Source organism: Staurois parvus, unplaced genomic scaffold (assembly GCF_062004578.1).
Source record: "Staurois parvus isolate SC_StPar_1 unplaced genomic scaffold, SC_StPar_1.0 ptg000644l, whole genome shotgun sequence".
Classification (NCBI taxonomy): Eukaryota; Metazoa; Chordata; class Amphibia; order Anura; family Ranidae; genus Staurois; species Staurois parvus.
The window spans coordinates 2,620,148-2,638,804 of NW_028318440.1; the positions used below are offsets into that span (position 1 = coordinate 2,620,148).

Consider the following 18,657-nt stretch of genomic DNA (forward strand, 5'->3'; position numbering starts at 1 on the left):
GGAAAAAGAGAGAGAGAAGGGAGAAAGAGAGGGAGAGTGAGAAGTGCCGCTCGGAATCCTCCCTGCCCTGCACATCTCTATATGAGCATGTCTGTGTGTGTGTGTGTGTGTGTGTGTGTGGGGGGGGGGGGTTTGACGACTATACAGCCACTGCTTCTCGGCAGAAACTCCACGCCTGCCTTGTTCAGTCTCATTCTGTAAGTCCTAGCTGCTCTTGAGCAGCAGCAGCCCCTGCTTTCCAGGCTGGTGAGAAAGGATTTGGGGTGGGAGGAGAGCTCTCTAATGGAAGGAGGGAGGAGGGGGTTTGAGCTATATACTGGAATCTGGGGATAAATCTTTGTGCTGGGGGTTGGGGGGCTTGAGGGTATAGAGCTCACCTCTCACAGGGCACCCCTCAATCCTGCTCTCTGTACACAGGGCATCCCTCAACCCTGAATGCTGTACACAGGGCACCCCTCAACCCTGAACTCTGTACACAGGGCATCCCTCAACCCTGTGCAATCTGGCCTCACCTACAATTTGCTGCAGAGGGCCGTCAATGCCCCCCCCCAACAGAGTAGGGGAGGTTATGTTCCTGCAACTTTTCTCTGACAAAAAAAGCCCTAGGTGATACTATCAAGTAGCACTGTGGCAGGCTATGGGGGTAAAGCTGCGGCAATACATTAGCCTGTTCAGTGCCTTACTGCCTGTCTTGCTATCACTCCTTAGTGGCAGGACAGAGCACTTTGGCAGGCTGGAGGGGGAGATGAGGGGGGTGACACCATGTTTTACTGCACCAGGTGACATCAGCCCTAGTGACGCCACTGCTTGCTGAAGTGTTCTTAGCCTGAAAAATGCAAACTCATGTAGCCACTATAACTGATGGCTAGTACACTGCACTATATTACATAGTTACATAGTTTAGTGAGGTTGAAAAAAGACACTAGTCATTTAGTTCAAACAACAAGAAAAAGATATAGAAAACCCCCATATACACAATCCTGTACCCATAGTTAATCCAGAGGAAGGATTAGTCTTTAAAAAGATTATGTACAAGCCAGGAGAAAAAGAGATTGTGGGAAAAGACAAGATCTGATCTTTTATGTGCATGTCTCATGTTCTTGGTAGATCCTTCTTCACTTGCATTTCAGAGTGTGTTAAAGGATCTTGTTTCTCCCCAAAGGCTAGCAGCTTGGTGAGCCATTTACCTTTGCTAAACCAGGATAGCGCAATAACTTTCCAGCCTACTGAGTTGTCAGGAGCTAGTCCCCCCTCCCCAAGGATCACTACAGCACTATTTTTTTACTCCATACACAAACTTTTATGTGTATAACCTGCACTGGCATAGTCACCCAAGAGCATTTTCTTAATAAAACAATGGAAACACAATTTTGAACATATCTTATATTTCGACTTTAAAACCTTTAAAAGCAAAGTCAAAGGATTATGATGAACATATTGCAACCTTTTACCATCATTTTATAGTAGATGCTTAGTTTCTAGATGTGATTAAAATAGCCAACTGTGAATCTAATAATAGGATGCTTGGCATAGCGCAAACTCTGCATTAAATCACAGCATAATCTGTAAACTCACCATGCCTGACACACATTTATAATAGATATTTATGATGACTGCGTCACAGCTGCTATTTGCTTGCTTAAATGGTGAAAGAGCATTTTCACAGTTGATGATTTCCTGCATTTGTTGTTCACGCTGATCTGGCTCTGCAGGAAGCGCCAAAAGCATTTAGCCAATTATGCATGTAATGATATCAAAAATAGGAGCTGAAATTATTAATTTTTAATGGATAGGATAGAGCAATGGAAGGTATAGCAGAAAGGTCAGTCACAAGTGAATGAGATAACCCAGGCTGAGAAGGACACCCAGCGCGACACAAATCAGCCAGCACACTACTAATGTATCCCTCTGTCATGTATATTTAATCTCCATCTTTTATATGACAATGCAGTCATTTATGGCATGACTGCCAGAGTCAGATAGATCCTTCCCACCAGGGTACTGTCCCTGTTGTGAAATTAAATATTTTATCATCACACTTCTCAATGACAAGATAAACTAATCTTTTCCCAGTAACAAAACAAAGTATCTAAGAAACTAGAAAATTTGTAAATGTGGTTTAATTTATTTTGGTTGATGTTATTTATGGCATTATTGGAACCCTGAGACATTCAACCTTAGTCACTTGTGAAATTTTGTCCTGAACCTAGAGATACTCACAACGTTTTATGCAGTTTGTTGAAGTTTTTACCTCCTTTGATCATTACAAATAAATAACTCTGCCCCAAATTACATCAACGATCTTGTCTCTAAATATCACCCAAACCGTACTCTCCGCTCCTCGCAAGACCTCCTGCTCTCTAGCTCCCTTGTCTCCTCCTCCCATGCTCGTCTCCAGGACTTTTCCAGAGCTTCCCCCATCCTCTGGAACTCTCTACCCCAATTTATCAGACTATCGCCTACTCTGCTCACTGTTAGGCGATCTCTGAAAACATATCTCTTCAGGGAAGCCTATCTTGCCCTCAGCTAATAATGGAATCTTCTACTCTTCCAACCAGTCCATCCCCCACAGTTACTACCTTTTGTACCACTAGCCCCTCCCTCCTAGATTGTAAGCTCCAAGGAGCAGGGCCCTCCTTTCCCTCTTATATTGAACTGTATTGTTGCTGTATTGTCTCCCGTTATATTGTAAAGCGCTAAGCAAACTGTTAGCGCTATATAAATCCTGTATAATAATAATAATAATAATAATAAAGAACCCAACTTTGCACTTGCTATGATGCCATTAATTACATGCATGTATGAAGCACAAATTATGTTGTATAAGTAATTTATTGGATTGGATTGTAAGTGGAAAGTTATGCTTGTCCTGTCCCCAGAATACATTCTCTTCTTCAAGGTCAAGATTGATCTGTATAATAATTGTATGTTGTTTGCATTTGATTGTAGTTATGTTTGTTTGCAGATTGGCTGTCTGTTTTCTTGTGCCACCTACTGGCTTGATTTCAGAGCTGTGTTATTTAGCTAAGCCAGGAAGTGATGTTAAGGTCATCGCTCCTCCCACAATACAGGAAGTGAGATACAGGAAGTGAAACACCTCATAGGAATCCATGATTATCTACACTATCTCTTTCCATCTGACGGCATCGGAGGTAATTAATGTCCATTTTTTCCTTCTATAGGTAGCTAGGATTGTACAGAAGAGGATCTTAGCTATATTAAGTGTTATTTTATCTGTGATGTTTATTGTATAGTGATTGTATGTTATCTTTCTTGTTATAGTTTTACCATTTATCTGCAACGTGCCAATAAAGTACAGATAGGTTAAAACCGTCTATTATTGTGTGTGCAGAGAGGGTTATCTGCTTGAATAGCTCCCATAGACTCCGGGAGTACGGGGAGCGAGTTCAGGACAATGCTCTTGTCCTTTTGGTTCATGCACAGTATACTGCCAATGGGTAAACTATATGAATACCTATTATATGTGCATTTGTATTTTAAAGTAACCCTTAAGAGTGTATAGCATATTTGATGCCAGCAACAAAGTAGTAACATACATCAGCATTCCCTTTAATTCTAGGTCTTTTGATGCACAATATACTCCTTTACCATCAGATTAATGTCATACAAATCTTGCAGGACTAAAACAGTAACATTTGTAGTTATCTGAATGTATAGTACATCATATTTCAGTCTATCGATTGACCTGCACATGAATGTGACCCTGCCTAATATGTTTCTAAAGTAACAACAATGCTGAACTGGATTTGTCAAATACCTGTACTAGTTTTCCCATTGACCCTTGTATCCCTGTGAATCCCCATTTGGATACTGAATCCAGGCTGTATATTGGGCCTTGCCTTCTGCCCTAGTCAAGTCTAAATACCACACATTTAACATAACTATCAAATGCGTGAAATTAAAAAGGGCAGTAGAGATTCTTGCATTTGACAGTTAACCTTAATATATGATAGAAGTGTAAAAGAAAGGGTTTCATCAGGATTAGCTAATACGAGTCAGCCCGTGGAGCATTTCAGTACCAAGTCATGAAGTTGCATCATTGCTGGCTATCTCAACCTTCTAGTGATATTTTTTATTTATATTTGAATATAATTGTTCTTCTACGGTATGGTGATTGTTCTGTGGTGGGCTACTGCCCACATAGCAAATGTGGATGAGCTTGTCCTCAAACACCTTGGCAATAAATGTAATTATATTACAACAAGTTCAAGCCCAGGCCTACAATTCATTGTTATTGTCATATAAGTCAGGTTTGATTTCCAAACTATATTTTCTTCTTATAACTGCATGTCACTCCACAGAGCCGGACTGTATCTTCTTTCATTTTTAATTTTCATTGAATTCATAACAGGAAAATCACATAAGAGTTAACAAATGTTCCATTGCTAGTTCATTCATACCACTCAATAGCCAATAACTCTGCACGCTCCCAGCTGTATCAATAACTCCTAAACCCAAAAAGAAAAGAAAAACTTTCACCCTTGAAAGTAAACGTACATAATAACTGAACTCTTCTTTGTGATGAATCAATCTAACCAAATCTTAACATATAAACAAATGAATTCAATAAAATAATACAAAAATAATATCCAAAATGATAAAAAATGTCCCAAAAGACATAAAAGTCCCATAAATAAATGTAAAAAAAAGAAAAATGTCTTTTCCACCTCCAAATCATATCGTGTCATTCTGTAATAGTCCAACGCAATGTTTCCAAAATCTCCGTGGACCTCAAAAAAATATAAACCTATGTAGGTAATAGCAAGCTCTACCCCAAACAATGGATGATAACACTCTCCAGGCTACTTAGTACTCCTGTTATGATATTTCCATGATCCTCATAAGGTAAAATCGGAGATTAGAGACTGTATATAGTAAATTATAACAATATTTATTAAGTAGCTTACATTTAAAATCAAAGAAAACGACTTCCAGCATAAGGAACATACAAGTGCAGTTCTAGTGTGGCAAAAGCTGCATGTTCCCCAACCAAAGATGGCCGCGACAGCACTTCCGGTTCCGCATGAGTGCGTCAGACGTCACGTTTCCCGATGTGTTTTGTCACTTCCTGGACAAGAGATCCCTTGAGAAAAAGTCCAGGATGTGAAGAAACATGTCAGGACACGTGACGTCTGACGCACTAGAACTGCACTTGTATGTTCCTTATGCTGGAAGTCGTTTTCTTCGATTTTAAATATAAGCTACCTAATAAATATTGTTATAATTTACTATATACAGTCTCTAATCTCCGATTTTACCTAATGAGGATCATGGAAAAATCATAACAGGAGTACTAAGAAGCCTGGAGAGTGTTATCATCCATTGTTTGGGGTAGAGCTTGCTATTACCTACATAGGTTTATATTTTTTTGAGGTCCACGGAGATTTTGGAAACATTACGTTGAACTATTACAGAGTGACACGATGTGATTTGGAGGTGGAAAAGACATTTTTTTTAAATTTATTTATAGGACTTTTATGTCTTTTGGGACATTTTTTATCATTTTGGATATTATTTTTGTATTATTTTATTGAATTAATTTGTTTATATGTTAAGATTGCGTTAGATTGATTCATCACAAATAAGAGTTCATTCATATCACTGTCATTGTATTCCTCCACCAATGCACAATTTACAATTCATGCAGTTGAAGCTGGCTCATGCAGTTTATGCAGTAAAGCTGGCTCTTATACTCTGTTATATTCTGGGTTTCTTACTATCAACCCACCTCCTCTACTAGCTAAGTTTCCACTTTGTCCTGCCCATACTTCCTTACCGTTGCCTCCTGAAGCCAGAAAGTCTAAAATGAAATCTAAATTTTCATCCTGTTTTTTGCTGCTGCTTGGTCCAGAATACTGATTGTGTCGGTAATGTTTGTGGTAAAATAACTCCTCCATTTTAAAAACCAAAAAGTACTCCAATGCCTTGGCAGGACACTTTTTTTCTATGATATCCATATATGTGTATATAGGTAGATGTGAAGAGCAATCGGTTTTTAAAAGCACCATATACTATCAATGTAGCTCAGCATGAAATGGATATGCAGAGCCTTACCATAAACAAAAAAAAAACTGCATTTAAAATGCTCCATCTGAGATTGTCCTAAAGCAAAAACTGTGTTTTACCAAAAAGGGTATTTAAAGTAAACAGATATAACACATACACTTTCAAGCAAGTCATACCATATGTACATATTTCAACATGCTCATAGCAACAGCTGAACTACTGTCACGAGTCACCGGCAACCTCCATTTACACCACTATTGTTACAGCAGGTGTGTACCAGCTTTATGAAGTTAATATAATTATTCACACATTTCATATATATTTTAACAACAAAAATATAGTTTACAATCTAATCAATGGAATAATCTAATCAAAGGCAGGCATGTAACAGCAGTAAGAAAGCAGATTTGTTAATGTAATAATTAGCATATTTTCATATCTATTTAAAACTGAACCCTAGGATTGTAAGAAAAAAATACCCTTGCAGTGGAACTACCCATAAGTGCAAGGGTTAAATGCTCATTATGTCTAGGGGGTAGGGGAACAAGCAGTGTACCTTGATTCCCTGCTCCAGCAGGCTTCGCACTCTTCTTCCCAAAGCTCTGGCCTGTGGGTGGCCCTGTGGCATCATCACATGCAATGCAAGGCTATTAGCCCTGCTTTGTATGTGGAGGGGGAGAATGTGCAACCAGGTTAGGGTTCTGCAGGGAAACAGTTGCACAGATAGAGGGAGCCTGCAGGAAACAGGGCTAAGGTTAGTATTACTCCTTATTCCTGTATCCACCTAGATATAATGAACGTTTAACCCTTGCAATGAATGGCGTCTTACTGCAAAAGGTATTTTTGTGGCTTTAAACACCATAATAACAGTTCTCAGTTTTATTGTGACAATAGGAAACCTCATGGAATAAAAAAAAATATTATAAAATCAATTTGGTTTGCAAAATGACATTCTTTTTCTGTGCCTAGACTAACATTATAATTATTATCCAACCCAGCATATATTCAAACACCACAAAATCAACATGGGTGTAGCTGCTAGAAAAATAGTAACAAGTAAATATATTTCAATTACAGTGTTAATAAATAGTTCACCAGCCTCTGTCCTTGTACACACCTACCTTGAAATCATGGGTATTTAAAAGATTTATGTTTTATTCTACTTTTAGGACTGAAAGAAAATTACACATTTAAACAAACCAAAAACGACCAATTTATTATATAAAAAAAGAAATGTTTAATAAGTGAGAGAATGGAGCATTACCTTCAGACAGAGGATCAAGTGTGTGGATCATTAGTTGAAAGATACTATTTCTCATAAGGCTGTTATGCAGTGATGCGGAGCTGCCACCTCGCTGTAGTCTTGGCTTTGTCTGTTAAAAAAAAGTACTATGGGTGTTATGATTGAATTCCAGCCTATACAATTTTATTAAAAACAAAAGGGTAGAGCACTTGTTTTTATTATTAGATGTATTTTTGCCTGCAATACCGTGGTAGCTGCTCAGATTTAATTAATTTATCAATTTATCTATATTAAGCAGACGCATACAGTATATACTATAGCGCAGAGTTGTTAAATATTTCAACTATATACAATTTTATTTTTTAAGCTGTATGTAAGCTGTAATGGAACCGGTCCCTGACTGCGCTAGGGTATTTCCGTTAGACTCCCACTTTCCCTGGCCGAACACCATCCACGGACCCCACCGCTGATCATACAGGAAATAGACAGCACCAGACTTCTTAAGACAGGAAGTAGAACTGCTTTATTTCAACACAAACACAAGATATATACACAGGGCGGGGAAATACAACCCAGAACAGGAAACACATCAGCAGGCGGACCCATCAGGGGGAACGGCTGCCGGAAACACCCCCCACCAAACCAAGACATTCAATAGAACAAAGGGATACACCAGGTGGCAGGAACACATACATCCCATAATAGTTTGCTGGCAAGCAAGACACAATAGAACAATGGGATGCAGCACCTGGCAGTGAACAATGGACAACACTCCACCCCACCTTTACATGTCTACACAATATCAGGACAGACCACCCTGTACCCCTAACAAGCACAGGGTGGGTTACACATAAGAGGAATCTGAGGAGCTTATACAGGGGTCCCCCCACCCCCAAAAGTCACTCCCGTCACATAAGTATTAACCTACCGCTACTACTTTGCAACAAACGCATAGAACTTTTGTCAGGTGTTTATTACTGTTTCTGTCCTCATAGAAGAACTTTTCCTTTGCTTCCTGTGTGGTCATCAAGGTAGGAAGTAAAAGGAAATCTCTTCGGGGGCAAAAACGACAGTGATATTTAGGCAAATGAGGCTGTGAGAAGATACAAAACAAATCATACCATGTGAGAGAATCTACTGATCAGTGAGATTCGTCACTTCTAAACTCTGGCAAGTATTAAGCAAATATGGTGGGTACTGACCAAAACGTTTTACCAATGAGGTAAACAAATCTTGGGTCCTAGGCCCACCAAGACATGGGGCTTGCCATTAGAAAAGAGTAAACTAACTTGATTAACAGAGGCATTTGTTTGTATGTCAGATCGTTGAATCCCAAGAAATTCACAAAACCCCCTTGTTATTTTTTGTACGGACATTTGTTTTAAATGAATTGCCAGCTCAAGATAACATATGCAGTATGATTTGTGCCTCAGTACTCTTTTAAAGTTAAAATAAATATACATATGCATTGCATCATTGTGTGATATTTTTCTTAATAAATAATGACCCAAATTAATTTACTATGAAACCCAAAAGCTGGCTATGCATGAGCACTTTTCCCATTCACTCTTATGAAGGAGACACTCCAAAGGTTTGCTGGAAAAGATCTGTGCTTTCCCATAATGTGATTCCTCCCTGTATAACAGGGTTGTAGACCATGACACAAGAAGTTTAGACAGCTGTTCTAAAGGAGTGATTTGGCATGAAAGATCACAAAGGCAACTCATTTTTTTCTTTATGTTTCCCTTAAAAGCAAATCATATTTCTATTTCGCAGAACAGATATTTGCTAAAAGGATATATTTATGACGTGGTTTGATTTCCCAGTTGCAAAAGGATCATGGTGATCACTAGAGGACAAATAAAAGGCATACACAAAGCCTGCATTCTCATAAACAGCTTAGAGCTGGCACACTGAATCCAATAGGGGGTATGGACAATTTGCCTTTGTATGCAGACATATATTAAAGAGCTCAGCTTTTCATACAATATGCCACTATTTATATTTATAATATATTGGTAATGGAAAACATGAACTAAAACATCCATCTGGCATATAAAAACAACAATCCCATATTTTGTATTTGTTAGCAGAGTCTTTGGAATTTAGCAGTAAATAATGGGAGTTATTTACTAAAACTGCGTGGTGCAAAATCTGGTGCAGCTCCGTACAAATCCAATCAGCTTCCAGGTTTTATTGTCAAAGCTTAATTGAACAAGCTGAAGTTAGAAGCTGATTGGATACAATACACAGCTACACCAGATTCTGAGTGCACTGGTTTTACTTAATTTCCCCAAATGTATTTTGGAAGTATCATTTTAAAAGGCTAGCATTGTGTATCTCCATTATGTTGTCCTTCACAACAAAGAAAGGCTCACATTTTAAATGAAAAGTAACTTAAAAGGTAAAAAAAAAGATTAATTTTGAAGAATTGCTGTTGATTATGGTGTAAAAATCCATTAGTGCCTTAAAACATGCCTTGCAATACATATACTGTACTAAAACATTTTCTATGTATATGTAACACCCTCTAAGTTAGCTAGAGTTTGTTGGGGGTTTTTTAGATACAGGCGGAGTAGCAGCCCAGGATAAATAAGCCTGGCAGTGAGGCAGGAGTTCAACTCAGGACAGGCTGGGAGGCTCTAACATGACCTTCTGGAGCCCTCCCACCTCTCCAGAAAATGAAGAACTTTCTGGAAGAGGGGAGGAGGCCCAGATCTGCATGTTTGAGGGACCTTGGTCCATACCCTGGCAGGAGGCTGGGCACGGTGACAAGGGAAACCCTCAAAAGTGGCAGAACCTGGGGGGAGGTGTGCAGTATTGGGTGGAAGATGGAGTGAAGAAGGCTGTAGTGTGGAGCCTGAGAGGGGGCCCCAGGGAGGGGAGTCTACCTACAGGCAGGTCGCTGGAGAAGAGGACCTTCACTGCATCAATGTCTCATGGAGAGTACAGCCTGTGTAGCAGGGAAGGAGCCAGCCCAGTGTAAGGCCTGAAGGCAGCCACCAACCCACTAAGCTAAAAGGAGAGGACAGTGCGAGCATTCTTACACCCCCTGGGCCAGATAAGAGGAGAGGGCAGTCAGGTGCAAGACCAAACTAGCTTCTCATCTGGGTCCAGGGCCGGTGCTAGACTATTTTTCACCCTAGGCAAAACCAGCTACTTGCACATCCCCCACAAAAAAAAATTAAACATTTTTAAAAACAGTAGAAAATATTAAATCAACAAAACATGAATTTCTCTTAATGTACAAACATAAGTGCCATAAGATGCCACCAGCACCAATATTAAAAACAAAATCAGTGTCACAGATGGACTGTATCTTTGGCTGGCAGTGACAGGGTGACAGTTGCAGTGAGTAAAGGATAATGTACCCACTCTCTGAGAGATCCCAGGCTGAAATTCCCCAGGCAATGGGGGGAGATAAAATGCTGTGACAGCAGGCAGCCCACACACACACACAAAGACCACCTGAACCAAGTGATCCCACACAGTGCCAGGTTCAACACAATACACCACCACCAACACTGACATAGATCAGCAGGCCGGCCCAGCAGGCCCTAGAAGAGCAGGCTGTGGGATTGTGATGATGTTATCACTCACTGACACATTGTACATGTGATGAATGGCCAGCCAGCCGGGTCACACTCACACAGACACAAGACATCAGAGTCAAACATTACCTTCCATCACAGGCACAGCTCCACCTCCACTGATGAATGGGAAGAGAAGGGCTGGAATTTCACAGTGATCACCAGCCACCAGCCAGCTTGCAGTACAGGACTGAGTCTGAGAGGAACACTGGAAGGAGTGGCAGCTTAGCTTCTCCATTGGCCCCAGACACCCAGCATCTTCCTCTGTCCTTTCTTCCTTACCTCTGCTGCCCCTCCCCTCAGCTGGAGAATCACTCATGACATGGCGGCATCCCACACAGAGAGAGTGCCAACCTGTGCTGCGCCAAGGTGCCCCTAAGTGGCAGTATACCCTAGGCAGCCACCAAATTTGCCTAATGGAAGTACTGGCCCTGCCTGGGACTGTTCTAAATTGACAACTCTTGGGCCCCTTTGCCCAGGGATATCCTCAGGCAGCTGGGTGAAAAGAAGGAATCATCTAGGATCTGAGGAGGTACCCTAGAAAGCCTTGAGTGCTCTTCAAGGAGAGATTTGCTATCGGCATTTTTTTACATTTTTGTTGCTAAGGAGCCATCCTCAAGTTCTACAGTTCGTTGGGCATCCCATATATAATTAGACCCCATCCAAGTTAAACCCCTTAATAAAAACTACAAAACCAAGCTCAATGACTGTTTACTGACTCCAGTGTGTAGAGTGTGGAAAATGCATGTTGCCTGGCTATGCAGAGTATAGGGGGACCCAAACAAATCCAGCAGCACTTACGAGGGTAGTGCTACATCTACAGTTAGGTCCATATATATTTGGACACAGACACAATTTTAGTATTTTTCAGGTACTGACCAAAACATATTAAAGCTATAGTTATATAATGGATATGGGCTGAAAGTGCACACTCTCAGGTTTAATTTGAGGATATGCACATCCAAATTGGAGGACGGGTTTAGCAATTACAGCTCATAAGAATAACCATCCTCCCTTTTTCAAGGGACCAAAAGTAATTGGACAATTGAATATAATCATAAATAAAATCTTCATTTTTAATATTTTGTTGAGAATCCTTTACTGGCAATGACTGCCTGAAGTCTGGAACCCATGGACATTACCAAAGACTGGGTTTCCTCCTTTCTGATGCTTTGCCAGGATCTAACTGCAGCTGTCTTCAGTTGTTCTTTGTTTGTGGTTCTTTCTGCCTTTAGTTTTGCCTTCAGCGAGTGAAATGCATGCTCAATTGGGTTGAGATCAGGTGACTCGACCATTGCAGAAAATGCCACTTCTTTTCCTTTAAAAGCTCCTGGGTTGCTACTGCAGTGTGTTTTGGATCATTGTCCATCTGTACTGTGAAGCGCCGTCCAATCAACTTTGCTGCATTTGGCTAAATCTGGGCTGACTGTATATCTCTAAACACTGCAGAATTAATCCGGCTGCTTCTGTCTTTTGTCACATCACCAATAAACACCAATGACCCAGTGCCACTGGAAGCCATGAATGCCCATGCCATCACACTGCCTCCACCATGTTTTACAGATAACGTTGTGTGCTTTGAATCATGAGCTGTTCCAAGCCTTCTCCACACTTTTTTCTTTCCATCGTTCTGGTACGATTAATCTTAGTTTCATCCGTCCAAAAAAATGCTTTTTTGGTCTGGCTTTGTTAAAGGTTTTTTGGCAAAGTCTAATCTGGCTTTTCTATTCTTCAGGGTTATGAATGGTTTGCACCTTGTGGTGAACCCTTTGTATTTGCTCTCATAAAATCTTCTCTTGTTTGTATACTTTGATAATGATACGCCCACCTCCTGGAGAGTGTCCTTCACTTTTCTGGATGTTGTGAATGGGTTTTTCTTTACTGTAGAGAGGATCCTGTGATCATCCACTACTTTTGTCTTCCGTGGATGTCCATGCCTTTTATGTTGCTGAGCTCACTAGTGAGTTCTTCTTTCCTCAGAATGTACCAAACTGTTGATTTGGTCACTCCTAATATTGCTGCTATCGCTTTGATAGATTTGTTTCGTTTTTGAAGCCTTACAATGGCCTGTTTCACTTGCATGGACAGCTCCTTTGAATGCACGATGTAGGTTCACAGCAATAGATTCCAATTGCAAATTCCACACTTAGAATCAACTCCAGACCTTTTACCTGCTTACCTGATGAAGAAATAACAAAGGAGTAGCCCACACCTGGCCATGAAACAGCTTTTGATTCAATTGTCCAATTATTTTTGGTCCCTTGAAAAAGGGGGGGGGGGTTATCTACTCTTAAGAGCTATAATTCCTAAACTCTTTCTCCAATTTGGATGTACATACCTTCAAATTAAACCCGAGAGTGTACACTTTCAGCCCATATCCATTATATAACTATAGCTACAATATGTTATGGTAAATACCTGAAAAAAACTAAAATTGTGCCTGTGTCCAAATACTGTATATATGGCCCTAAATGTATAAAACTACAATATAAGCATTCAACAAACACATTTTTCAAACAAATTGCAATAATACTTTAAAAAGCCCAGTGCAATGGTATAGCATAGCTTTATTTTACACCATTATTTATTATAAATAAAAAGTAAGTGTGCTCACAAAAGTGCAGAAAGAAAAGTTTTCATAGGAGGCTTCTACAACCTAATAAATCTATCTTACATTGGTCAAACATCAAATGAAAAAAAAACAGGAAGCAGATAGTTTGGTGTCTAGTCTGCACGTGTTTCAGCTTTTACCCTCCTTACACTATCCTCTGCCATATACTCTATTGCACCAAAGACTCTATGTAGCACCGCAATAAAGAATTGTCAGGATGTTTAAAGACATGGATTTTACTTAAACAGAAGAGAGTAGACACATGAACTGTGATTTTAGAGAAACTCCTTCACACATAGGGGTTGATTTACTCAAGCTGGAGAGTGAAAAAACTGGTGCAGCTCTGCATAGAAACCGATCAGCTTCTAAACCTCAACTTGCTCAACTAAGCTTTGGCAATAAAACCTGGAAGCTGACTTGCAGAGCTGCAAGCCAGATTTTGCACTCAGAAGTTTTAGTAAATCAACCCCATACTGTAGATAAAAAGGAAAAAGATAGATGTCTCTGGTAGGATCAAGCGGCAATGTAACATTTACAAACCAGCTAAGTAGAGTACATGATTTGGTAAAAAATGCATTTGTTGGCTGTTTTACAAAACACTGAAAACTGAAGGAGATAATCCCAGTAACATTCTCCAATCTACGACACCAAAGTATGTTTTGATGTACTACACATTTCCTAATTTTTATTGCATTGGTCTGCTGCAGGAGATAGTTCAGAGTCCGGTCTGGTCAACAGAGACAGACATCAATTTGATTAGATTTTTGTATCCTTGTTTAGAAATACCTACCTTTTGGTAAGCGCTTGGATTACTGATTTGACATCTGCAGACAACTTTTAGGATTCATTTACATGGATATACCGTATGTATATTTTCTGCATGAGGATATGTATAGGGCACATCAATGGAGGAGGCTGTGGACCGAGACATGTCAGCCAGGGATGGAGGAGACACTGGACAACATGCACCAGGTAGCACTTCTAGAAGTTGAGGCAAACTGTGTATGTGGAAGAGGATAGAACAGGAACACGCTTCTAAGTGCAGTATATCCAGAAGAATCTTTAATAATGATGGTTAGAAACACTTACAAACTTGTAGTTAAAAGAGGCTCAATAAAATCGTCAGAGTGCAGAGGCTCAATCCACCATGCGAGAACCCTCTGTGCCAGCCAGGATGTCCAAGATGGCCACGCAAGTTCCAGGACCTCTGGAACGCACGCTCAAGCACACGCTGTCTAGAAGACCGCAACTGGAAGTGACGAGTTTCGGAGCATGCACAGAGCTCCTTCTTCAAGACCTTGAAGAAGGAGCTCTGCGCATGCTCGAAACGCGTCACCATTCCACGTTCCTAACCCATGTCACTTCTGGTTGCGGCCTTCTGGATAGCATGTGTCCCAGTGATCCCAGAACTTGTGGTGGCCATCTTGGACATCGGATCCTCAGCCCCCCCCCCCCCCCCGTGCAGCTGCTGGCTGACACAGAGGGTTCTCGCATGGTGGATTGAGCCTTATTGAGCCTGTTTTAACTACGAGTTTGTAAGTGTTTCTAACCAGCATTATTAAAGATTCTTCTGGATATACTGCACTTAGAAGCGCCTTCCTGTTCTATCCTCTTCCATATTTTCTGCATGGAATGCAGGTTCTTCGGGCAGAGCTAGCAGAAGAACCTGTGTAAAATATGCACCTAAAGTATTTATTTTTAGATGTGCATTTAACAGCATAAAATTATTCTAGTGACTTTATGTGTGTATGCATACAGAAGTACAATCGTTAGATATGTGCAGCCCTGGACACAGCCGTGTCTCACAGTTTTTTTACACTGCTAAAAATGGTGTGCATTTGTGTCTGTAGATGCAGCTGTATGTATGGCCTTATCAGGGGCGGACTGACAACTCAAGGGGTCTCCGGGCAATAGGGGATCATGGGACCCCTGTGTCCTTGCCCACACCCAAAAAGGCATATGAAAAAGACAATGAAAGGTACCAGGGGCATCTCATGGGGCCCCCTACAGTGCCCGAGTGCTCAAATGGTCAGTCTGCCCCTGGGCGTTATCGATTCCATTATACTGTATATGCTGTATACATCTAAACCTGGTGCTTTAGATGCCCATGGGAATTAGTACTTATTGTTAACATGCACTCCGTTTACCAGTGTCCACACAACTGGAAATTTGTATTACATGTTTCTTTGCCTGAAAGTGGTTAGGTGCATAATAATAGTTAAACTATTGGCAATAGGATGAGATAAATTAAGCAGTTCAAAAAGTGTGGAAAGTGACCTTAAACCAAAAATTAGGTGCTTCTAAGTGCAAAAAGCACATTTATTAATAAAAGAGTACATATCCACCCACATGAATATGAAGAATAAAGTGCATGTCATGTAACCCAAAAGCCATCATTTGTGGTCCCAGGCAGTGTGGAAGAACATCCAGCTAAGCAGAACACTGAACTGCTGTGGAGAGTGTAAGCCAAGGCATGGAAGCCAAACTGTTAGAGGTTTGACAGAATGGGAACCTCAGCAGTTACGTCAGACTCTGGGTGCTTAGGGGGCATGGCTACGCGTTTCAAGGCAGTAAAACCTCTCTCTCAAGCCTGACTATTTAGGCATCCACCTCTTCTTTATGCAAACCTCTGCCAGTAACAGTATCCACTGCACCAGCACAACAGTCTTATAAAGTCATATAAAGTAAAATTAAATTAGAATTTATACATAAATATTATCTCCACATGAAGTACAAGTAGTTATCCCCAGTACACATATAACCATTTTAGACATACATTTGTCCATCTGCATGCAGGGCTTTTACCTGCATAGTACCCTTTAGTTCTAATTTTAATTTTACTTTATATGACTTACTTTTATGGACAAACAACTTTTTCACAATTTTGTTGTAACACCTGGTTTGTGAGCTATGAACATAGATTGCACACAGTTGTCGCCATTATGATAACATATACTATTATATAGGTACGTCATTAGTCCATCTTCATCCATTGTGTGTATATATACACATATAACCCAATTTATTGAGCATATACGTGGGAGTAGGTATGTTAGACATGGATACATGTCTCTCCTTTCTGTTCTTGTATCCTTTCTTGACTATAATTGGAGTCATTTGTCATCATTCTGAATTCATCATCATCATTATTGGTCAATTTTTATTTTGGCTTTTGTTAAAAAAAAAATTTAAATGCTATTTTCTTATTGCATTTACTCAGGGCTGCTGTTAGAAACCACGGGGCCCCATACAGCCAACCTGACAGGGTCCTCCCAAATAAACACAGTTTACAGTGCTTTAGTTATGAATGAACACAGTGAGTGATCTATACCGATCGTTCATTGTGTTCATTCCAGAAAGGAAGCAGCTGCTAAAACTGACATATTTACTGGACCCTTCCCCCACTCTCCATCCTGAAGGATCATATTGCGTATTTTCAGCCGCTGGTGGGAAGAGAGGAGGGAAGCTGGCAGCACTGTGGGGGCAGGGGGTGGGGCACACGGGGGGGCCTGGGCAGAGGGGGGAAACATATGGTGCACAAGGAAGGTGATCGGCGTAGCAGGAGGGAGAGGAGAAGATGCCAACTTTCATTTTCTGCAGAGAAAGCCATACAAGGCATCAGTTCCAGTAATTGTCCCCCTCCACCATGCTGATCACTCTCCTTGCCCACATCAAATTCACCCAGCTGCCTGGGCCCCCCTTCTAGCCTGGGCCCTGGACAGGAGGACAGATGGTACCCACTTATGCACAGCCCTGCATTTATTTAATATACCTTTTAAAAAGTCAGTTACTATCCAGCATTCATGTTTTAGTTCCCCTACTTTTTATATATATTTTATTATCATTAATTCCACCTAACTTTTAGAATGTGTATAACTGTATGTTATGATAAACCCTTACATAATGCTTATATATAATCTTACATTTGCATGTTTATCTGTCCCCCAATGCTCACAGCTGCCTGCCGGCTCTCACAGATAATAAAAGTTCTCTGTCTCCTCCATTGTGCTGTGCTGGAAGGGTGGTGTTTTGAATCATGTGCTCTTTGGCTGTGCAGTGCTGGAGGAGTGGATACCATTACTGGCAGCTGTTTGCATAAAGGGAAAGGTGGATGCGTGGATAGGCAAGCTTGAGAGAGAGGTGTTACTGCCTTGAAATGCGTAGCCATTCCACCCACACGCCCCCAGAGTCTGACATCACTGCTGAGGTTCCCATATTGTCAAACCGTTGACAATTAGACTTCCATACCTTGGCTTAAACTCTCCACAGCAGTTCAGTGTTCTGCTTAGCTGGGTGTTCTTACACACTTCCTGGGACTACAGATGATGGCTTTTGGGTGACATAACATGCATTTTATTCTTCATACTCATGTTAGTAGATATTTACTGTTTTTACTATTTTTTTATTAATACATTTGTTTTGTGCTGCACTTAGAAGCACTCCGTTCTTTTGCTGTATCTCTGATATCCCTCTATCTGTGGAGGAGCTGCTCTAAAGACTTTGTGGCCTTTTTAGGCTCATTTTATGGACATATTCCTTACTACAATGGGCTGCTGCTAACCTGGTGCTAACCTGGGGCCTACTAGTGGTTTTTACACAATGACAAATTGTTACTACTTAAGCTACAAACTAAATTCATCATTATGCATATTTTGAAAAAAATACTGACCTTAGTAGGAGATGTAGCAGTCTCAGTCCATGTCTGAAAAAAAACAGTATACATCCTTAAAGTGTATGTCAGGGCAAAAAAATGCAGTATATTCCTGAAATACATGCACATTTCTCTAATTTTTATCCCCGCAAAGACCATGAAAAAGTACAAAAAACCTGTTACACTGCCAGAAATACACTCAGCTCCAATTTTCCTGTTGTGTCTGACAACACAGTGCCTTTTTTTCGACTAAAACCACAAGAAATGGTGTCAGGCCTTTTAAGTTGTCTCTAAGTAAACTACAGGATGACTCCCATCTTTTATATATACCGATACTCATCTTTTGTGTGCATAGCCTGCTTTGGACCTGAGTCTTGTGTGCCACACCTTTCCTCCAAAAACAAATACATTTTTACTGGTATAATAAATTTACTAAACATTATGGTAAATTTAGTAACATTTCACAAGTTTTGCAAGTTTAATCAGTAATGAAAAATATAGCTACTCATCAGCATTATTGACCCGTAAAATGAAT

General features: G+C 40.4%; 1 protein-coding gene across 5 annotated transcripts in view; it reads right to left on the reverse strand.

Moving 5' to 3' along the window:
- Nucleotides 1-18,657, reverse strand: part of SLC24A2 (solute carrier family 24 member 2) — a 256,795-nt gene that overhangs the window by 97,595 nt on the left and 140,543 nt on the right. For all 5 annotated transcript variants that reach the window (XM_089693969.1, XM_089693970.1, XM_089693966.1 and 2 more), the window contains 2 exons: nt 18,141-18,173; nt 7,292-7,400 (listed from right to left, as the gene is read on the reverse strand). In XM_089693969.1, the coding sequence (XP_089550095.1) occupies nt 7,292-7,400; nt 18,141-18,173 (142 nt within the window). The remainder of the gene's footprint in view (nt 1-7,291; nt 7,401-18,140; nt 18,174-18,657) is intronic.